The 23961-nt window shown below is 46.5% G+C and overlaps 1 protein-coding gene across 2 annotated transcripts in view; it reads left to right on the top strand.

Annotated features, from left to right (window-relative positions):
* Positions 1 to 23265, top strand: part of LOC143782177 (leucine-rich repeat flightless-interacting protein 2-like) — a 157422-nt gene extending 134157 nt beyond the window's left edge. For both annotated transcript variants that reach the window (XM_077269337.1, XM_077269336.1), the window contains one exon: positions 21496 to 23265. In XM_077269337.1, coding sequence (XP_077125452.1) covers positions 21496 to 21615 — 120 coding nt within the window. In that variant the 3' untranslated portion in view covers positions 21616 to 23265. The remainder of the gene's footprint in view (positions 1 to 21495) is intronic.
* Positions 23266 to 23961: the final 696 nt, after the last annotated feature.

Below are 23961 nucleotides of genomic sequence, written 5' to 3'. Positions count from 1 at the left end.
TCGTCTTTCCTCGGAGTTCCACCCGCAGACGTGCCGGATAGAGGAGGGCAAAAAGGGAGCCTCTGTCATGCAGAAGTTTACAAACTGGGGCAAAGGCACGGCGCTTGGCCGCCAGTATGGCAGAATAATCTTGAAACATAAGAAGAGAGTGTCCCTCATATTTCACAGGGCGCCGCTACCATGAGGCGAGTTGAGCTCTTTGGCTCAGGCGACACTACCGTCCCTGAAGAGAGGGGGTGGCAGATTCTGTCGGTGTAGTAACTGGATTTACGTCGGAGACGCATGTTCAGTTACTACGCTACGCTATTGAGTCTATTCAGGGATCCGTCCTGGATCTCCTCATCCAGCTCTCCTCAGCTCACGTGACATCATCACAGGTCCTGATGCTGAAGTCGCTCTTCTCCATGCATCTCCTCGGGTTGCTCATGGATGGCTGCTCTGTGTACACAGGACCTGTGATGAGGTCACAGGAGGGGGAGGAGTCAGCGGTCACATGATCAGGGTCCTCATGTATGCAGGACTCTGCTGTGGTGATTGTCATGGTGCTGGATGAGGGGAAGTTGATGTGTGGGGTCAGGAGGGGTTTGCAGGGTGGATGTAGCAGAGCCATGTGTGTACAAGGTATACAGAGCAGAGCCGTGTGTGTACGAGGTGTGTGGAGCAGAGTCGGGTGTGTACGGTGCAGAGCCATGTGTGTACGAGGTGTACGGAGCGGAGCTGTGTGTTTTCGGAGCGGAGCCGTGTGTACGAGGTGTGAGGGAACGGAGCCATGTCTGTACTTGGTGTACGGAGCGGAGCCGAGTGTACGAGGTGTACGGAGCGGAGCCGTGTGTGTACAAGGTGTACGGAGTGGAGCCTTGTGTGTACGAGGTGTACGGAGTGGAGCCTTGTGTGTACGAGGTGTACGGAGCGGAGCCATGTGTGTACGATTTGTGCGAAGCAGAGACGCGTGTGTACAAGGTGTATGTAGCACAGCCGTGTGTGTACTTGGTGTATGAAGCGGAGCCGTGTGTGTACTTGGTGTACAGAGTGGAGCCGTGGGTGTATGGAGTGGAGCCGCGTGTGTGCATGGTGTATGGAGTGGAGCCGTGCGTGTACTTGGTGTATGGAGCTAAGCCATGTGTGTACTTGTTGTACGGAGTGGAGCCGTGTGTGTACGGGGTGCTACGGAGCGGAGCAGCATGAGTACAAGGTGTATGGATCAGAGCCACATGTGTACAAGGTTTACGGATTGGAGCCATGTGTGTAGGAGGTGTACGTAGCGTGGCCGCGTGTGTGCAAGGTGTACAGAGCAGAGACGCATGTGTACAAGGCTTACGGAGTGGAGCCATGTGTGTACTGAGTGGAGCCATGTGTGTGTGCGAGGTGTACGGAGAGGAGCCGTGTGTGTAAGAGGCATGCAAAGCAGAACCATTTGTGTATGAGGTGTGTGGAGCCGTGCGTGTACGATGTCGGTGTATGGTGGGGAACAAGTTTCATACCTCCCAACCGTCCCGGATACAGCGGGACAGTCCCGATTTTGAGAGACTGTCCCGGCCGGGAGCTTACTTTTCCTGTGGACACAAGAGTACACGGCGGAGCCCCGAGGAGCACTTTAAAACTTGCACGTGACGTTCCACCGGAAGTAACATGCTGGAAGCTGTCCGGAAATGATGTAATTTCGGGAGGAGATTGTGACGGAACCATGGAGGCATTCAGGGAATGCTTCAGATCCATCACCGTATCCTCCTCCGACAGCGCGGACAGCGGGAGTGCCTTGGAATCGGGGTGCCGGCCATGTGAGCGGATCATGATATGTCCTGCAGCGGGATGCTCAGGTGGGCATTACAATGGGAGCCGGGCCGCTATAGTATCTTAATAGAATCTTTCTTTCTCTCTCTCTTTCTTTCTTTCTTTCTTTCTCTCTCTCTGTTCTTTCTTTCCCTCTCTAATCTTTTTTTCTTTCCCTCTCTAATCTTTTTATCTTTCTCTGTTCTTTCTTTCTCTCTCTGTTCTTTCTTTCTGTGTTCATTTCCCTCTCTAATCTTTTTTTCTCTCTCCTTTCTTTTTTCTCTGTTCTTTCTTTTTTTCTTTCTTTCTTTCTTTCTTTCTTTCTTTCTTTCTCTCTTTCTTTCTTTCTCTGTTCTTTCTTTCTTTCTCTGTTCTTTCCCCTCTGTCTTTCTCTCTCTGCTCTTTCTTTCTTTACCCTCTTTCTTTCTCTCTCTCTGTTCTTTCTTTCTTTACCCTCTTTCTTTCTCTCTCTCTCCTTTCTTTCCCCTCTTTTTTTCTCTCTCTGTTCTTTCTTTCATTCCCCTCTTTCTTTCTCTTTCTCTCTCTGTTCTTTCTTTCCTTCCTTTTTCTTTCTTTTTCTCTCTCTGTTATTTCTTTTTCTTTCTTTCTCTTTCTTTCTCTGTTCTTTCTTTCCCCTCTTTCTTTCCCCTCCTTCTTTCTCTCTGTTCTTTCTTTGTCTCTCCTTTCTTTCTTTCTTTCCTTCTTTCTTTCTTTCTCTCTCTCTCTCCTTTCTTTCTCTCTCTTTGTTCTTCCTTTCCCTATAACCAAAGAACATAAAAAGGGGGTGGGGGTGTTAAAAAGGTACTACTGGCCTCTCAGATCCTCAATATTAATCTGACCTGATAGCAAAATGACTATATTTGCCCATAGGATGAATAGTATATACTGTACATGATCTCATTTATATGGTACAAATAAGTGGTGCTTATAAGAAAAGGATGTTATACCCATACATGTTATTGTGACTTACTTGGGCAAGTGAAGGACATATTCTATGGGCAACTATAGTCATTTTGCTATCAGCTTACCATAGTCCATACATAAAATCAGGTGCACTGGACACATAGGAACCACCTCCCGACGGAGGGGCTCTAGCTTTAAAATAGAATATCCCACAATTTATATCTATATGTTCCCCTGATGAGTCTCCCTGATGGGAGAGGAAACGCGTAGGGAAGTTTACCTAGTTTGTGGTGGGTACAATTATTGAGCCTGACTTGGGGACTGCCCTTGTCAGGGCGGGAGCAACACAGGGGCACAACCGGGGTAGGATAGTGAACATTTCCCTTCCCCTGTGTACAAATGAAAGCTCCTGATAAGAGAGAACAAAAAGCGACTGATTTGGTGAGATAAAACCATTTTTTTACTCAGCACTGGTATTTTGAGCACTGTTTGCACTTTATCACATTTATCGTCCATAAAACGGTTTTTATATTATTACCATTAAAGGTTATGTTTTAATTTATATATAGGAGATTCCCCTGGCTATCTTGATCATTTTGCTATCAGGCCAGATTAATACTGAGGATCTGAGAGGCCAGTAGTACCTTTTTAAAGGGCGTCTGTCACCCCAAAAATCGTATATGAGCTGCGGCCACCGGCATCAGCGGCTTATCTACAGCATTCTGTAATGCTGTAGATAAGCCCCCCATGTAACCTGAAATATGAGAAATAAAGGTTATATTATACTCACCCAGAGGCGGTCCCGGTCCGTTACGGGTCAGATGGGCGTCGCGGTCCGCTCCAGCTCCAGCTGTTTGTGGGAAGTCAGAAGTAACAGAAACACGCTATCAGGCCACGTTCACATGTTCAGTATGTTACCTCAGTATTTGCAAGCCAAAACCAGGAGAGTAACAATCAGAAGAAAAGTATAAAGAAACACGTCACCACTTCTGGATCTCTCACCCACTCCCAATTTGGCTTACAAATACTGAGGTGAAATTCTGACCAAATACTGAACGTGTGAATGTGGCTTTAGGCTGGTTTCACACATCCTGATATTTCCGGTACCGGAAAAAACGGTACTGGAGATATTCGTGTCCGTGTGTGTAATACGTGTGGCAACTGTGTGCCGCGTCTGTATGACACGGACGCCTGCCGGGGAAGAAGCGCTACAGTAAGCACTGTTCCCCAGCCAAGGGCACACTTAAAATGAAGCAAGTTGATCATTTCACCTCAGGCGGCATTTAGTCCCTGAAGAAGTGTAAAGGTCGACGTTTCAAATATATTCCTATTTAAAAGTGTATGTATTTTCCATGTGTGTCAGGTTAGGCTAGTAAAGAGTAACCCAGATTTATTTGTACTGATTTTATTACGGGGGGGGGGGGGGGCGCCATTTTTCCGTTCGCATCAGGCAGCAGAGAGGCTAGGTTCAGCCCTGCACAGCAGACATAGCCCGAAATGCCCGAAACATTAGCATTTGTCCTGAAAATTAAGTAACTTAAAAATAACGGTGAGGGAGGGCATTGGATTCTGGAGTTGGAGGTCCAAGTCTGTGGGCTCGTTCAACTATCATGGAGCCAGGTCGGTCAGACAAAATAATTGCTCTTGGGAGCCAGGAGGAAGTGAAGTGGTGGAGGTCCTTTACTGACACGGGAACGCCAATGACGCGGAAATTGTTTTGGCAGCTCCGGTTTTCCAGATCATCGAATTTGTCTTGGACCTTCTCTATCACATGGTCCTTATCTTTAAGCTGAGCAGCATAGGACTGTACAGTGTCCTCCAAATCACTGATCCGCAATTCTGCTGCAAAAATTTCGGTGGAATGGTCGGACAACTGAGATGTGATCGAGTCCAATGAGGATTGAAAGGAAAGAAGTCTTGCATCTATTTTTGGCATAAGTTGCTTTGTGATAGAGTCAGAAAAGGTTTGTAGGGATTCTTTAGACATGACAGAGCTAGAATTTGGTGATTCAGGAGAAGATTTGGCGGCCTGTGCCCTGGTTTTAGTAGCCTTGGAGCTACTGGGATTTACACATTTTTCCATGTACATGGAGAGGAATAGAAAATGAATAGAAATGCACTTGTAAGGAGAGCGGAGATGTCTCAGTCGAGATTGAAGTGCAAGAACCTACATAACTAAGTAGTTTAGGTAGGACATCACGGAGAATTGGTCCTGAAGAGATCCAAGATGATTTAAGGGATACAGACCACTCAGAAGATCATAAAGGTAAACAGGCTGAAAAGGGTCCCCAGTTATGCCGGTATCCACAGCAGTTTAGAAGATGAGCCCTTAAGCCCCGTGTATAAAAGAGAGCACTAAGTGCTACTCAGCAGTGGTATCCGTAGTGGTAGTATATTGCAGACCGTGTCAGTACGTTATTTTAGTTATGAGTAGAGTTGAGCGACTTTTACTGTTTTAGGATCGAGTCGGGTTTTGCGACTTTGTCAAAAGTCGGGTCAGGTGAAATCGGCCGATTATTGCGAAAAGTCAGGGGCCGACCGAAACACGAAACCCAATGCAAGTCAATGGGGAATCAAAGTCGGCAGTGAGTGGAGGACAGGAAAACACCTACAGTGCCCATTTTAATGCCAAAAACATCAATTCTTGTTACTTAAACTTGTCAATCTTAATTTACCCTATAATAATAGTTAGGTATTGAATATTGGGGGTCATTTGGCTAAATTTGTGGGGGGGTAGGGCTGGCTCAAGTTTTTCGTGGGCCCAGGAAACGCGGACTACGTCACGGCGGTGGAGCAGGGAGAGGTAAGTATTTAAACTTTGCAAGTGCTGTGATCCTGAGCAAGCAGGGGGGCCCACTCGTTCTCATTGGCACTGGCACAGGGCCCCTCAAAGTCCGTGTTTGACGGCAGTGGCGCCTCCCACCGTCAGAGACACTTTTGCGTACTATGAGGGGCCCTGTGCCAGTGACGTCGCCAACGAGTATGCCCCCCCACCTGATGAAGGAACCTGCACTTTCATCTGCACCTTCCTCTTTGTCCCTGTGTAGGGTGGTATAGTATGTGGGAAGGGGAACCTGACTTTCAGCAGGGTCAGATTCTGGCTGTGTAGAATGCAAGGGGAATGTAGTGGTCTGGGTCAGTGTACCAGCAGACTCATCTAGCAGTGGCTGGGCAATGGGCAGGATAAGGAGGAAACACAAATATAGGCCCAAATAATAAAGTAGGCTAAATGCAATTCAAAATTGGTAACAGGGCTAAACAGGCGGCATTGCTTTGTTCAGTGGAGGAAAACTGTAATGAGTGGCAGACACAGTTAGTAGGCCCAAGTAATAAAGTGGGCCAAATGCAGTTCAAAATTGGTAACAGGAGTAAACAGGCGGCACTGCTTTGTTCAGTGGAGGAGAAAAGCAAGGCGCGGCAGACACCGTTAGTAGGCCCAACCAAACAAGTAGGCCAAATGCAGTTTAATATTCGAAACAGGAGTAAAGTGGCGGCTCAGCTTTGTTCAGTGGAGGAGAAAAGCAAGGAGCGGCAGACACCGTTAGTAGGCCCAACCAAACAAGTAGGCCAAATGCAGATCACTGGTGACATTATATACAGGAGCTCTGTATATAGTATACAGTGTATAGTGTCAGTGTATAGGTAACACTGACTCACCAGTGACGTCTCTAGGTGAAGTCCTTCATCTTTCATCCAGCACAGACCGCCATCACTTCTTCCAGCCAGGACTTGTCTCTGCAGGAAATAACACAGTTATCTCGAGCTCCGCTTGCAGAACACTTAATTACTTAATTTTTCCCAACTTCTTTATTACACCACATGAAGAAAAAGAGGCGACATAGTGTCACTCTACACAGTAACAGGACAGCCCCCCATTTAAAACAATGTCCTCAAAAAATAAAATAAATACATCACTGCAGTAATAATATCCCTTAATTAGCCCCTATGTCCAGCATTGCCCCCAGTGTGTTCAACAATCTGCCCCGTATGTCCAGCATATTGCCCCAGAGTGTCCAGCATTACCCCCAGACAGTGTGTCCAGCAATCTGCCCCAGTGTGTCCAGCATATTACCCCCAGTGTGTCCAGCATATTACCCCAGTGTCCAGCATATTACCCCCAGTGTGTCCAGCAATCTGCCCCAGTATGTCCAGCATTGCCCCAGTGTGTCCAGCAATCATCTGCCCCAGTGTGTCCTCCAGCATTGCCCCCAGTGTGTCCAGCAATCTGCCCCAGTGTCTCCAGCATTGCCCCAGTGTCTCCAGCATTGCCCCAGTGTCTCCAGTATTGCCCCCAGTGTCTCCAGTATTGCCCCCAGTGTCTCCAGCATTGCCCCCAGTGTCTCCAGCATTGCACCCAGTGTCTCCAGCATTGCCCCCAGTGTCTCCAGCAATCTGCCCCAGTGTCTCCAGCATTGCCCCAGTGTGTCCAGCAATCGGCCCCCGTGTCTCCAGCATTGCCCCAGTGTGTCCAGCAATCTGCCCCAGTGTCTCCAGCATTGCCCCAGTGTGTCCAGCAATCATCTGCCCCAGTGTGTCCTCCAGCATTGCCCCCAGTGTCTCCAGCATTGCCCCCAGTGTATCCAGCATTGCCCCCAGTGTCTCCAGCATTGCCCCCAGTGTCTCCAGCATTGCCCCTGTGTCTCCAGCATTGCCCCTGTGTCTCCAGCATTGCCCCCAGTGTCTCCAGCATTGCCCCCAGTGTGTCCAGCAATCATCTGCCCCAGTGTGTCCAGCATTGCCCCCAGTGTGTCCAGCATTGCCCCCAGTGTCTCCAGCATTGCCCCCAGTGTCTCCAGCAATCATCTGCTCCAGTGTGTCCTCCAGCATTGCCCCCAGTGTGTCCAGCAATCTGCCCCAGTGTCTCCAGCATTGCCCCAGTGTCTCCAGCAATCTGCCCCAGTCTGTCCAGCATATTGCCCCGGGCCCCCCGGATTGCCGTTCGCAAAAAAAAACAAAAAAAAGAGTTCTCCTCACCTGACCTGTGCGCTCCAGCGGTGAGCTCCCTCCAGCAGCGCACACTCGCCGGCGACTGACAATGACGTCAGACGCCGGCGACGTGTGAGCTGCGCCTGCGGCCGACTTCAGCTGCCAGCCTCCAATTGGCTGGCGGCTGTTGTTAACTATTGACGTGCGGGCACGAGCCCGCACGTCAATAGGAAACCGCCGCAGCGCCGGTAGGGGCCCGGTGAGCAGATGAGATGGGGCCCGATGCGGGCCCCCTCTCTCTGCCAACCGGGCCCATAAATGATGCGCCAGTCAGGGCACGGGCAGTAATGCCCTGATGGCGGCAGGCAATCTGTGCAGTAGCCCAGGGCCCCCCCACACCACTGGGCCCTGGGCTACCGCCCAGATTGACCCTCTTATAATCCGCCCCTGAAAGTGGCGGCTCAGCTTTGTTCAGTGGAGGAGAAAAGCAAGAGCGGCAGACACCGTTAGTAGGCCCAACCAAACAAGTAGGCCAAATGCAGTTTAATGTTCGAAACAGGAGTAAACTGGTGGCTCAGCTTTGTTCAGTGGAGAACAACAAGCAGCGGCAGACACTGTTAGTAGGCCGAACCAAACAAGTAGGCCAAATGCAGTTTAATATTCGAAACAGGAGTAAACTGGTGGCTCAGCTTTGTTCAGTGGAGGAGAAAAGCAAGGAGCAGCAGACACCGTTAGTAGGCCCAACCAAACAAGTAGGCCAAATGCAGTTCAAAATTGGTAACAGGAGTAAACAGGCGGCACTGCTTTGTTCAGGGGTGGAGAAAAGCAAGGAGCGGCAGACACCGTTAGTAGGCCCAACCAAACAAGTAGGCCAAATGCAGTTTAATATTCGAAACAGGAGTAAACTGGCGGCTCAGCTTTGTTCAGTGGAGGAGAAAAGCAAGGAGCGGCAGACACCGTTAGTAAGCCCAACCAAACAAGTAGGCCAAATGCAGTTTAATATTCGAAACAGGAGTAAAGTGGCGGCTCAGCTTTGTTCAGTGGACGAGAACAACAAGCAGCGGCAGACACCGTTAGTAGGCCGAACCAAACAAGTAGGCCAAATGCAGTTTAATATTCAAAACAGGAGTAAACTGGCGGCTCAGCTTTGTTCAGTGGAGGAGAAAAGCAAGGAGCGGCAGACACCGTTAGTAGGCCCAACCAAACAAGTAGGCCAAATGCAGTTTAATATTCGAAACAGGAGTAAACTGGCGGTTCAGCTTTGTTCAGTGGAGGAGAACAACTGTAATGAGAGGCTGACAGTTAGTATGCCCCAAAAAGTAAGTAGGCTAAATGCAGTTCAAAATAGGTAACAGGACTAAACAGGCGGCATTGCTGTGTTCAGTGGAGGAGGACAACTGTAATGAGAGGCTGACACAGTTAGTAGGCCCAATAAAGCAAGTAGGCTAAATGCAGTTCAAAATTGGTAACAGGACTAAACAGGCGGCATTGCTGTGTTCAGTGGAGGAGGACAACTGTAATGAGAGGCTGACACAGTTAGTAGGCCCAAAAGTAAGTAGGCTAAATGCAGTTCAAAATAGGTAACAGGACTAAACTGGCGGCATTGCTTTGTTCAGCGGAGGACAATTGTAATGAGTAGTAGACTAAGTTAGTAGGCCCAAATAATAAAGTGGGCTAAATGTCAGCCAAAAAATTGGTCATAAGTAAACAGGTGGCATACCTAGGTACAGGGGTGGGCTCCTCTGCTGAGTAGCAGTCAGTGGTAGTAGGCGCAAAGTATTAAATAGTCTAAATGGAGGCCAGGGCCCCTGTATATTTTAACTATCATCTATCATTTCCACAAATTTGTATTGGCAGTGCCATTGAAGGATTTATCAGCACAGACTACACTGTGGTGGAGCAGGGAGAGGTAAGTATTGCAAGTGGTAGAGCACTGTTCGACCAGGGGGGACACTCTCTCATGGGCGACGGTACTGGTACAGGGCCCCTCATTACGACGGTGTGTCTGACGTTGGTTGTGCACCACCACCGTCAGAGACAATTCATTTTACTATGAGGGACCCTGTGCCAGTGCCGTCGCCCAAGAGTGGGCACACCCACAACTGGTTCAGGACCCAACAAGGAGGGGGGCACTGCTAGACCTAATATTAACCAACAGGCCAGACCGCATATCAAATATAAGGGTTGGGGGTCACTTGGGGAATAGTGATCACAAAATAATAAGTTTTCATGTAACCTTTAATAAGATGGGTAGTAGGGGGGTGACAAGGACACTAAACTTCAGGAGAGCAAATTTCCAACGGATGAGAGAGGATCTTGGTGCAATTAACTGGGACGATATCCTGAGACACAAAAATACACAAAGAAAATGGGAGACGTTTATTAGCATCCTGGATAGGACCTGTGCACAGTATATACCGTATGGGAATAAACATACTAGAAATAGGAGGAAACCAATATGGCTAAATAGAGCTGTAAGGGGCGCAATAAGGGACAAAAAGAAAGCATTTAGAGAATTAAAGGAAGTAGGTAGTGAGGAGGCATTAAATAAATACAGAAAATTAAATAAATTCTGTAAAAAGCAAATCAAGGCAGCAAAGATTGAGACAGAGAGACTCATTGCCAGAGAGAGTAAAAATAATCCCAAAATATTCTTTAACTATATAAATAGTAAGAAACTAAAAAATGACAGTGTTGGCCCCCTTAAAAATAATCTGGGGGAAATGGTGGATGAAGATGAGGAAAAAGCCAATATGCTAAATGACTTTTTTTCATCAGTATTTACAAAAGAAAATCCCATGGCAGACAAAATGACTAGTGATAAAAATTCCCCATTAAATGTCACCTGCTTAACCCAGCAGGAAGTACAGCGGCGTCTAAAAATAACTAAAATTGACAAATCTCCGGGCCCGGATGGGATACACCCCCGAGTACTGCAGGAACTGAGTACAGTCATTGATAGACCGTTATTTTTAATCTTTAAAGACTCCATAATAACAGGGTCTGTACCACAGGACTGGCGTATAGCAAATGTGGTGCCAATATTCAAAAAAGGGGCAAAAACTGAACTCGGTAATTATAGGCCAGTAAGCTTAACCTCTACTGTGGGTAAAATCCTGGAGGGCATTCTAAGGGATACTATACTGGAGTATCTGAAGAGGAATAACCTTATGACCCAGTATCAGCACGGGTTTACTAGGGACCGTTCATGTCAGACTAATTTGATCAGCTTCTATGAAGAGGTAAGTTCCGGACTGGACCAAGGGAACCCAGTGGACGTAGTGTATATGGACTTTTCCAAAGCTTTTGATACGGTGCCACACAAAAGGTTGTTACATAAAATGAGAGTAATGGAAATAGGGGAAAATATGTGTAAGTGGGTTGAGAGCTGGCTCAGGGATAGGAAACAAAGGGTGGTTATTAATGGAGCACACTCAGACTGGGTTGCGGTTAGCAGTGGGGTACCACAGGGGTCAGTATTGGGCCCTCTTCTTTTTAACATATTTATTAATGACCTTGTAGGGGGCATTCAGCGTAGAATTTCAATATTTGCAGATGACACTAAACTCTGCAGGGTAATCAATACAGGGGAAGACAATTTTATATTACAGGATGATTTATGTAAACTAGAAGCTTGGGCTGATAAATGGCAAATGAGCTTTAATGGGGATAAATGTAAGGTCATGCACTTGGGTAGAAGTAATAAGATGTATAACTATGTGCTTAATTCTAAAACTCTGGGCAAAACCGTCAATGAAAAAGACCTGGGTATATGGGTGGATGACAAACTCTTATTCAGTGGCCAGTGTCAGGCAGCTGCTACAAAGGCAAATAAAATAATGGGATGTATTAAAAGAGGCATAGATGCTCATGAGGAGAACATAATTTTACCTCTATACAAGTCACTAGTTCGACCACACTTAGAATACTGTGCACAGTTCTGGTCTCCGGTGTATAAGAAAGACATAGCTGAACTGGAGCGGGTGCAGAGAAGAGCGACCAAGGTTATTAGAGGACTGGGGGGTCTGCAATACCAAGATAGGTTATTACACTTGGGGCTATTTAGTTTGGAAAAACGAAGACTAAGGGGTGATCTTATTTTAATGTATAAATATATGAGGGGACAGTACAAAGACCTTTCTGATTATCTTTTTAATCATAGACCTGAGACAGGGACAAGGGGGCATCCTCTACGTCTGGAGGAAAGAAGGTTTAAGCATAATAACAGACGCGGATTCTTTACTGTAAGAGCAGTGAGACTATGGAACTCTCTGCCGTATGATGTTGTAATGAGTGATTCATTAATTAAATTTAAGAGGGGACTGGATACCTTTCTGGAAAAGTATAATGTTACAGGGCATATACACTAGATTCCTTGATAAGGCGTTGATCCAGGGAACTAGTCTGATTGCCGTATGTGGAGTCGGGAAGGAATTTTTTTCCCCATGGTGGAGTTACTCTTTGCTAAATGGGTTTTTTTTGCCTTCCTCCGGATCAACATGTTAGGGCATGTTAGGTTAGGCTATGGGTTGAACTAGATGGACTTACAGTCTTCCTTCAACCTTAATAACTATGTAACTATGTAACTATGTAACACCCACCTGTCCAGGCAAACGGCACTCGCACGGGTGCTTGCGCAAGGTGGTGACCACGGCCCTGTGGGGGGAGTCAGCCCCTAGGGAGGTATAAAAGTGGCCTACGGTGGACATTCAGCAGCTGCAAATGGAGGAATTAGAGCAGTCAGTAAGAGGAGGCCAAAAGCAAGACATTTCTCAGGCAAGCTACGTGTCAGCAGGGGAAGGTGGGGCCAAATAATTGGAAATCCATGGTTGGTTCATTTTAATGAAGGTTAGATCATCGACATTTCGGGTAGCCAGACGTGTCCTTTTTTCGGTCAGTATTGAACCAGCCGCACTGAAGACTCTTTCGGATAGCACACTAGCAGCAGGGCAAGCGAGCTCCTGTAATGCATATTCTGCCAATTCAGGCCAGGTGTTTATTTTAGATGCCCAGTAATCAAAGGGGAATGACCTGTGAGGGAGAACATCGATAAGGGCGGAACAGTAGTTTGTAACCATACTGGACAAATGCTGTCTCCTGTCACTTTGAATCGATGCAGCAGTACCTGTCGTGTCAGCGGTCATTGCAAAATCACTCCACAACCTGGTCATAAAACCCCTCTGTCCAATGCCACTTCGGATTTGTGCACCTCTAAGGCTACGTTCACATTTGCGGTCTGCGCCGCAGCGTCGGGCGCCGCAGCGTTGCCGCATGCGTCATGCGCCCCTATATTTAACATGGGGGCGCATGGACATGCGTCGCACTTGCGTTTTGCGCCGTATGCGTCCCTGTGGCGCCCGCGTCTGGGCGCAGAGGACGCAGCAAGTTGCATTTTTGCTGCGTCCAAAATCAATGAAAAAAAGGACGCATGCGGCGCAAAACGCAGTGTTGTGCATGCGTTTTGCTGCGTTTTTGTTTGCGTTGTGCGTTGCGGCGCCGACGCTGCGGCGCACAACGCAGATGTGAACGTAGCCTAACACCTCTGCCATGTTGCCCTGTTGCGCTGTGTGCTGGGAATGCCTGAACCAAACGGTCTACAAGAGTTGCTTGTTTGGTAGCCAATATTTGCTCAAGGTTCTCATGTGGCATGATATTTTGTAATTTTCCTTTATATCGTGGATCCAGGAGGCAGGCCAACCAGTAATCGTCATCGGTCATCATTTTGATAATGCGGGGGTCCCTTTTTAGGATACGCAAGGCATACTCAGCCATGTGGGCCAATGTTCCAGGGGACAATTCACTGCTTGTGCTGGGTTGAGGAGCACTTTCTTGCAAATCAACATCACTTGTGTCCCGCAAAAAAACTGTACCTGACATTGCAACGCCACCAGTTTCTATTGCCCCCTGAGAAGCATCCTCCTCCCATAAATATTCATCCCCATCATCCTCCTCCTCTTCATCCGCCAACTCGTCCAGGAGAGTTCCCTGTGCAGACAATGGCTGACTGTCATCAAGGCTTTCCTCATCCTCGACTGCAGACGCCTGCTCCTTAATGTGCGTCAAACTTTGCATCAGCAGACGCATTAGTGGGATGCTCATGCTTATGATGGCGTCGTCTGCACTTACCAGCTGTGTACATTCCTCAAAACACTGAAGGACTTGACAGAGGTCTTGTAGCTTCGACCACTGCACACCAGACAACTCCATGTCTGCCATCCAACTGCCTGCCCGTGTATGTGTATCCTCCCACAAATAGATTACAGCATGCCTCTGTTCGCACAGCCTCTGAAGCATGTGCAGTGTGGAGTTCCACCTTGTTGCAACGTTGATTATTAGGCGGTGCTGGGGATGATTCAGCGATCTTTGATGGTTTAGCATACGGCTGGAGTGTACGGGCGACCGGCGGATGTGCAAGCAAAGTCTTCGCACCTTGAGGAGCAGGGCTGGTAACCCCGGATAATTTTTCAGGAAGCACTGCGCCACCAGGTTCAAGGTGTGAGCCAGGCAAGGTATGTGTTTCAGTTCTGAAAGGGCTATGGCAGCCATAAAATTCCTTCCGTTATCACTGACTACCTTGCCTGCCTCAAGATGTACACTGCCCAGCCATGACTGAGTTTCTTGCTGCAAGTACTCAGCCAGAACTTCCGCGGTGTGTCTGTTGTCGCCCAAACACTTCATTTGCAACACAGCCTGCTGCCGCTTACCACTAGCTGTTCGATAATGGGATACCTCGTGTGCAACACTGGCAGCTGCGGATGGATTGGTCTTGCGACTGCGCTCTGTGGACAAGCTTTGGCTTCTGGAGGAGGAGGGGGAGGAGGGGTGACGAACGCCTACAGCCAACTGTTTCCTAGACCGTGGGCTAGGCACAACTGTCACACTATGGCTGTCCCCTGTTGACCCTGCATCCACCACATTAACCCAGTGCGCCATGATGGACACGTAACGTCCCTGGCCATGCCCACTGGTCCATGCATCTGTTGTGAGGTGCACCTTTCCACTGACTGATTGCCTCAGTGCATGGACAATGCGGTTTTTGACATGCTGGTGGAGGGCTGGGATGGCTGTTCTCGCAAAGAAGTGCTGACTGGGAAGGTTATAGCGTGGTACTGCGTAGGCCATCAGGTCTTTGAAAGCTTCGCTTTCAACCAACCGGTAGGGCATCATCCCTAACGAGATTAGTCTAGCAATGTGGGCGTTCAAACCCTGTGTACGCGGATAAGAGGATGAGTACTTTCTTGTCCTAACGAAATTCTCTTGTAGGGTGAGCTGGACTGGAGAGCTGCATATGGTGGAACAAGCGGTGGTGGTGGTGGTGGACATGGCGGATTGAGAGAGGGTTGGTGATGGTATTCTTGATGTTGACCTACATACAGTGTTTCCTACCAAAAACCTTGTGATTCCCTGACTGCTTTGGCCTTGCGACGATACCTCCACATTTGCTGCTGGTGGTGTCCTAACCGGTGGGCTTACAGTGAGGGAAGCAATGTAGCGTTGCTGACTACCTTCATTCTGAGCCGGTGCACCAATGGTACGGGACGTTTGGTAGTTAGTCCAGGCTTGCAAGTGCATGCTGGTTAAATGTCTACGCATGCACATTGTATTTAAATTTTGGGGGTTCTTCCCTCTGCTGAAGGTCTTTGAGCATTTCTTACAGATAACTTTGCACTGATCATTCGGATCTTGGTTAAAAAATTGCCACACTCCACTATTCCTACTATGGAATACCTTTTCAGGCATTGCACGCTTTGCTACTTTCACCGGATGGCCACACTGTCCTAAAACTGTTTTTTTTTGTTGACAAACGTTTTTGGCCTGAGACGGGCCTGCCAGATGAAAGCTGTTGCGATGTGGATGGCTGCTGCGGATCATCCTCCTCCGCTTCTGAGCTACTGTCAGCAGCACCCTCTTCCCCCAATGGCTGCCAATCTGGGTCAACAACTGGGTCATCTATCACCTCCTCTTCAATGTCATGTGCACCTTTCTCTGTGTCACCGTGTAAGGTGCTATAGCGTTCGAGACGGGGCACCATAGTCTCATCAGGGTCAGTTTCTGGCTCAGTACACTGCGAGGGCAATGTAGTGATCTGAGTCAATGGAACAGCATAATAATCTAGCTGTGGCTGTGCATCAGTGCACTCCATGTCCGATTCATCTTGTAATGGGCTGTTAACAATTTCCCTTTCTATCCCAGGCACGGTATGTGTAAAGAGCTCCATGGAGTAACCTGTTGTGTCGCCTGACTCATCCTTCACTGTTGGTTTGGGTGAAGGACACAAGGAAGCGACTTGTTCCTGACCGTGAGCATCCACTGACGACTTGCTGCTTTTAAATTTGGAACTTTCTGAAGAGGAGGCGAAAGAGCTAGAGGCTGAGTCTGCAAGGAAAGCCAAATCTTTTCCCTGCTGCTCTGGCTTTAAAAGCGATTTTCCTACTCCCAGATAAGGGAGCCTTCGAGGCCTTGTGTAGCCAGACGATGACGCTGGCTCAACACCTCCAGCCTTAGCTGCTATTTTGCTTTTCCCACTACCACCAGATGCTCCACCACCACCACCATCAGTACCAGCTGGCAACGACCGCTCACGGCCTCTTCCACCAGACTTTCTCATTTTTGAGAAAATCTAACCAAAACAACAACCGTTATATGGTACTGTAAAACAAGGTAGAAGGTGTACAGTATATAAACTTCTTGAGAATTTAATTCTCCCTTTTTTGGGGGGGAGACTGCACCACAACTCAGGCCCAGTGTATAACACAACACAATGTAAGTGGCAGCAAGTGGCTGGCTGATACACGACAAACTAAGAGGACTGAGGTATATCCACTTTGTGAGAATTTGAATCTCACTTATTTTTTTTTGGACACAGAACCCAAGCTCAGGCCCAGTGTATTTTACAATGCAATGTAAGTGGCAGAACGTGGCTGGCTGATATACGACAAACTAACAGAACTGAAGTATATCCACTTTGTGACAATTTGAATCTCCCTTTTTTTGGGAGGAGACAGCACCACAACTCAGGCCCAGTGTGTAACACAACGCAATGTGAGTGGCAGCAAGTGGCTGGCTGATACACCACAAACTAAGAGGACTGAGGTATATCCACTTTGTGAGAATTTGAATCTCACTTATTTTTTTTGGACACAGAACCCAAACTCAGGCCCAGTGTATTTTACAACTCAATGTAAGTGGCAGAACGTGGCTGGCTGATATACAACAAACTAACAGACCTGACGTATATCCACTTTGTGACAATTTGAATCTCCTTTTTTGGGGGGGAGACAGCACCACAACTCAGGCCCAGTGTGTAACACAACGCAATGTGAGTGGCAGCAAGTGGCTGGCTGATACACCACAAACTAAGAGGACTGAGGTATATCCACTTTGTGAGAATTTGAATCTCACTTATTTTTTTGGGACACAGAACCCAAACTCAGGCCCACTGTATTTTACAACTCAATGTAAGTGGCAGAACGTGGCTGGCTGATACACCACAAACTAAGAGGACTGAGGTATATCCACTTTGTGAGAATTTCAATCACACTTTTTTTTTTGGACACAGAACCCAAACTCAGGCCCAGTGTATTTTACAACGCAATGTGTGTGGCAGCAAGTGGCTGGCTGATACACCACAAACTAAGAGGACTGAGGTATATCCACTTTGTGAGAATTTCAATCTACCTTTTTTTGGGGGGAGACAGCACCACAGCTCAGGCCCAGTGTGTAACACAACGCAATGTAAGTGGCAGCAAGTGGCTGGAAGATATCTGAAAAAATCCAAGGACTGTAGTACAATTTCAATCTCCCTACAATGATCTCAGGACAAGTATGGCAGCAACAAAAAAGACTGCTGCACATAAAAGTGTGGACAAATAAACAAGATAACTGCAGAAAGGAGCAACAGGATTTTTACTTTTAAAAAAGCAGTTGGTTTGCACAGCAGCGTGCAAACAGCAATGCAGCTATCAGGGAGCCTTATAAGGCAGCCTAATAAGCTACAGAGCTTATGCACAAAGATATAGCCTCCACTGTCCCTGCAAAACAAAGGTGGTGTTGGACAGTGGAAATCGCTACAGCACAAGCGGTTTGGGGGTTAATCTTCCCTCCCTAACTATAGCCCTTCTTCTGACGAAGCTGCAGCAACCTCTCCCTATGCTCAGATCGGCAGAAGTAAGATGGCAGTCGGCGTGCACGCCCCTTTATACCCCCTGTGACGCCGCAGAAAGCAAGCCAATCACTGTCATGCCCTTCTCTAAGATGGTGGGGACCGAGACCTATGTCATCACGCTGCCCACACTCTGCGTCCTCCTTCATTGGCTGAGAAATGGCGCTGAATACGTCATACGAAACGCGACTTTGCGGCGAAGATCGCCGACCTCATGGCCGATCCCATAGTGGGATCGGGTCGGGTTTCATGAAACCCGACTTTGCCGAAAGTCGGCGATTTTTCAATTTGTCCGATCCGTTTCGCTCAATCCTAGTTATGAGCAGAGTAGATGGCAGCAGAGTTCAAACTTAACTGATATGTTGGATGAAATAGTACAGTAGATCAGGATCAGGTGGCTTTTGGAGTAGTCTCCTGCTTTATATGTGTCCTCTTGGGGAGGAGGGGGTGTGTGGGGGGGTCAAGAAAGTTCTGTCCCAGTAGCTGCCCCCCACCAAAGGTAACCAGTGCCACAGATAATAGACCAGTGCTTGGACCCTCTCAAAAGCTCTCACTCACAGTCACAGTTATTGCTGTTCCTTAACAAGCTCCTCTGGGCACTATTGGGGAGAGGCAACAGCACTGCTCAGGCTACAGTAGAGGAAATCTCCTGCAGTGTCCTTCCAAGACCCTGGCTGCTCAATGATTCTGCAGCAGATGGGGAATTCCCTTGTTTTATAACTGTACAGGAGGAGAGGAAACACAGCTCCCAGCAATCACACAGAACCCTATCAGCAACCTTCCCTCTCTCCCTCCCCTGGTGCAACAAGAAGCAGCATCAGCAGGTAAGACAGCAGATGGGTAGGGAGAGGTCTGGTCCCGGGGGTATCATACTGCCCGCAGGGTCTTCACCACAGATGCAGCGGGGCAGACCCCCGATGATGGATGATGGTGGCAGACCTCCCTAGATGCTATGTGCTGGAGGCTCCCAGAAGTTCACTCACCCCTCAGCTGTAGATCTGTCACAGGTTGATGGAGGGGAAGTAGTGCAGGGACCATCCCCAGCAGAAATTTTTTTCTGGCAGGGGGGCCACGATTCAGGCCTTGTAGTAGGCCGCAGATTGAAGAGGCTGTGCAGGCAATCTCAGGCTGGAGAAGTTCGTTTAAACCTGCTGCTTTCTGGTCCCTCGGGCACTGGGCACCCCCCAGAGCAGAGCAGGATGGTTAATGAAGCACTATTAAGGGTGGTTGGCACGGATTGACTCCTCTGGATGTGAAGCTCCCTCATGTGTGTCTGATCCCTGCGGCGGCCATCTTGGAACTCCCTCGATATATTTGTAATCGTTGTTTTTATTTTTTATAAACTAAAGATTTGTATTTTATCTTTATACATTGCAATATATCATCTGGCCTCATTACATCACTTGAGGACGTATATATATATATATATATATATATATATATATATATATATATATATATACATAATAATTATTGATGTCCTGATTTGATGTATTGCTGGGAGCTATTACTACAGTCATAGATATTGGGAAGTATTTCCCTATTAGTATAATGATAGACGGTCTCACATGAGGGCAGGTATTGTTCAATTCCTCCCTTTATGCAAGTTATAGTAATTCATTTCTCTGGTTATTAGTCTTTGTAGGGTAAATATTTTTGACCACTAAAGTAAACGCTGTCTGGCGCCAAACCAATACAGCTCATCACCCCAAGAACACCATGCCCACATTGAAACATGATGGTGGCAGAATCATGCTGTGGTAATGATTTTTTTGGCAGCAATGACAGGGCCAATTCAAGTCTATGGGTTTGTGTAAAACATGAACAGCACACAGATGGTATGTGTGTGTGCCATCCTTGTGCTGAAGGTGTAAAGTATAGAAGAAACTTTGGAATTGATTCTTCTTAAGGCATACCAGAAAAAAATTGATGGCACAGTGATGAAAAACTGATGGCACACCGATCCAAAATAATGATGTCATACTGATGTAATAAACTGTGGACACCGTTACTGTTTTTTCAGGTACTGGTATTATATTGCCACACGCAAATGTAACGGTGCCCGGGATGGTAGCCGGGGGTGAATGTCATGAGTTCGACACTCTGGCACATTACAGAAAAAAGTTCTGAGTGTGTGTATGCTGGCAGTGTTGCTATTGGTACCTTCACCTCCAGGCCGGTCCTGTTCCACTCCTCACCAGGTCCATTAGACTTCAATGCAGGGACACCAGGCTCTTTCTTAAAAACAAGGCATTTTTTACTTGGCAACACACTTAACTACACAAGGCAGCATGCAGTACACTTTACAACTTCATGTGTCTCATACAGAAGTGTGTTCCTATTGGTTTCGGGCGGCACATAAAATGTGGATGGTAGACAAGCAGAGCAAGTGATGCAAACCTCTACCTTCGCAGTGCAGGGACACATGAGTCAATATGTTACGCTGTGAACCCTGAACCCAAACAGCAGTCTGTGATCCGTTAACGAGGACCTCTCTTAGAGCTGCTTCCATCTACCATTTCGTCAGCTGGGCAAAACCCTTCTGTACATGGTCTATCACACCTGGCAAACACTGAACTCACATCATCCTTTAATTCTGCCACTAATGGGTTTCACCCATTTGCCTGCTAAACTGGATCAGTCGCCTCTAAAGATCCTTAATGATTCTTACTGACTTGTGCCTTCACACTAGGCCTTCACACTAGTTCTATTCCTATCCAGATCTCTGCACACTCTCCTCTCTTGTCTTTCTTTACTCACGTCTTCAATCTCTCACTACCCAGAGCTTTTCAATCCTTCTTCTCACTATGGGCCGACCTTACAGTTAACTCTGATACTATCCCTACTTCCCGTTGCTGGGCAGAATTAACCTTTCACCCAGATCTGTACAGAAGCAAAGAGGAAGACAGTGACATTTTGCGACAGTTGGTTAGTGCTGCAGCCCACAAGGAAATTAAAACTTGTTACCACAAGAAAACATATTTCACATATTTACATTAAACTCTTTGATGTCTTCAGGTGGGGAACATGGCAGTTGGTCCACCTCCTCACACACACGTTTGTATTTAATGAGATTTTTACATCAGTATTTGAAAGCCAAAACCAGGTGATGAACAATCATAGGAAAAATATAATAGAAACACATTACCACTTCTGTATTTATCACCCACTCCTGGTTTTGGCTTACAAGTACTGATATAAAATACTGACAAAATACTCAACATGAACATGAGGCTTAAAGGGGCACACACAGCACAGTGGTGGAGGTTGGGACAGTACACATTGCTGCACTGTACTCAGGTGGTACATTTTAATGGCACATAAGCAAAGTTTGGTAGACACTATTGTTGCCCCCTCAAAAAATTAAACACCTGGTCCACGGAAAAAGCTAATGTAGGGCGATGCAGCAAAAATGTGTGACATTGCTATAAAGAGTAAAAAAGAGGATTCATTTTAAGGGTGCATATCAAGGATGCCATTACCTACTTTAAGAATAGAATACAAAAATAATTAAAGATATATATATTTTTTGTTTCTGCCCATTTTTTGTCTTTATCAGGTCCGCATAATAAAGTTTACTCTGAGCATCAAGGCCAAAATCAGTCCTGATAATGAAAATTAAATAAAGGCTCCATTAACAAGCTGTTAGCATTGAAATGCACTTAGAATGCTACATATGGTGATATTTCTCAATCATCCTGTGTTGTAATAGTTCTGATTCATTTTCTCCACAGCTCAGAACAGCTATGAACAAAATGGAAGAGATGGAAATGAAAAACAATTATTTACTGAAGCGACTAGAGAAGATGAAGTGTGTGTCAAGTCATTCCAAGCAGCCCAATATGATATTTTAGGGGACAGCCACACGACCAGCAACCTGTTTCATCAGAAAAACTTTGTAGACACAGTACAGTTCTTGAACACATTTATAATTGTAAAACAAGAGCATGTTTTACAATTACAAACAGGCAACTTTACAACTTAACCTTTATTAACAATCCTCTCTGTTTGCAAGTATGGAGGTACTTTTAATTTTATAGGGTACAGCTCATTGCCTAGGCTATTGGCCACCCTGCAGTTCCAGCCTGGCTTGTTACCTAGAAAAGGAAAGCGTGGCACAGGCAGGCTCTAAACAGTCTGCTTGTGGCGAACTGAAGCTGGATCTGATTAGCCTCAGTGGCCATGTGCTGCTCAAGATGCCTCTGCTGGCAGCCTGGGAGAAAGTTCAGTTCAGACCATGAACGCAACCATACTGCTGGTCTGCACTGTCAGGCTGTGTGCCCACTATGAGCTTTTGGTGCGTTTTTGATGCTGTATTTTTGCTGTATCCAAAATGCAGCATCTTACAAAAGCGGATGGGATTTATAGAAATCTCATTCCCATTGTGCTTCTTTTTAACTCAGCGTAAACTGACCTGCGGTGCTTGTTTCAAATCCGCAGCATGTCAATATCTCTTGTGGGTATGCTGAGTTTTCTGTGTGGAATTTACTCATAAAACTTGCATGAGGCGTGGAAAATCTGCAGGGAAAAACACACATGTGTTTTTAGTGCGTTTCCACAGAGGAAACGCATAAAAAATGCATGTAATCCACACCTAAATATGTTAATAAAGTTTTGTCAAAGCCAAATGCTAAGAAGTATCAAAAACAAATACTTTCTTTAAAGTATGACACACCAACAAGAAACAAAAAACACGATGACAATGCATGTAAAAAAATGCACACCAAAGTGCAATGAAAAAACGCAAGTAGCCTAATTTAAATATTAGGTGCAGAAATTCTGCAGCATCAAATCTCAACTAAAGCTCATTGTGGGAATGTAGCCTCAGTCATCAAAAGCTCAATTAGAATCTTATAGGGAAGCTGTCACCAGGAATAATGCTGTTAACCTGCAGATATGGGGTTAATCTGCAGGTTAACGGTGTTATGATGCTGTCCGGCGCCTGCACGCATCCGAATGCAGCGGAGAGAAAATGATCTTTCTTCTCCCCGCTAACATTTGGTTTCAGTCATAGCGGCAGGGTGGCACCGGGTCAGTCACTGCTCTGACTATGCAGAGTGGCTGCTGTAAGTGTCCCCCCAACCCTGACTGACAGCCGGCCGTAATGTAGAGCCAGTGTCAGTCAGGGCCGGGGCGCGGTTACAGCGGCCGCTCTGTATACTCAGGGGTGGCGGCGGAGCCGATTCAGTCACACTATGACTGGATACCGAATGCTGGCAGGAAGAATAAAGATAATTTTCTCCCCGCTGAATTCGCCTGCATGCATGCGCCGGACAGCATAATAATGCTGTTAGCCTTCAGATTAATCCCATATCTGTAGGTTAATAGCGTTATTCCTGGTGACAGGTTCCTTTTAAGTATTGTAACAGTGGCACTATTCCCTATACCCCAAAAAAAGACACATAGGGTATGTTCACATGTAGCTTTTTAGAATTCATCTTTTTCTTCATGAAAAATAGATAAAGGGGAAAAAAAACAGTGAAAATTACACACATTTTTTGAAAAATATTTAGAATTGAGAGTCCTCAGTGGTTGATACCTTTTAATGGCTAACTGAAAAGATGGTAACAAATTGCAAGCTTTCGAGACTACATACGTCTCTTCATCAGGCAAAGACTAAAACAAATTCTGAAGAATCACATATTTATGCACAACATAGTATAGAGAAAAAAAAAAAAAAAAAGAGGGGAAAAAAAACCATGGATAAGCTAGGTGACATGAAGCAGAATTACCATGGGTGATAAACAGTTACGTCCATAAATATTGGGCCAATTCTTAGATAAGGATTGTTTTATTGTCCTGTGATTAGGGTCTCGTTCTGTTGTGATGACCCCACATGGTCTGAGGGGCAAGTTCATTAGTTGATGTAAAAAGACATAAATCCGTGTGACACATTCATTCCTGCATTTAGAGTGTCAAAGGTCGTCATCAGTTTATACTCCCAGACTCTTCTGTCTCTCTGAGTTTTGAAGTTACTTTTCAATACAAGTAATTTCATGAAATTACTTGTATTGAAAAGTAACTTCAAAACTCAGAGAGACAGAAGAGTCTGGGAGTATAAACTGATGACGACCTTTGACACTCTAAATGCAGGAATGAATGTGTCACACGGATTTATGTCTTTTTACATCAACTAATGAACTTGCCCCTCAGACCATGTGGGGTCATCACAACAGAACGAGACCCTAATCACAGGACAA

Source organism: Ranitomeya variabilis, chromosome 6, assembly GCF_051348905.1.
Source record: "Ranitomeya variabilis isolate aRanVar5 chromosome 6, aRanVar5.hap1, whole genome shotgun sequence".
Lineage (NCBI taxonomy): Eukaryota > Metazoa > Chordata > Amphibia > Anura > Dendrobatidae > Ranitomeya > Ranitomeya variabilis.
This window is presented reverse-complemented; position numbering and strand designations above follow the sequence as displayed.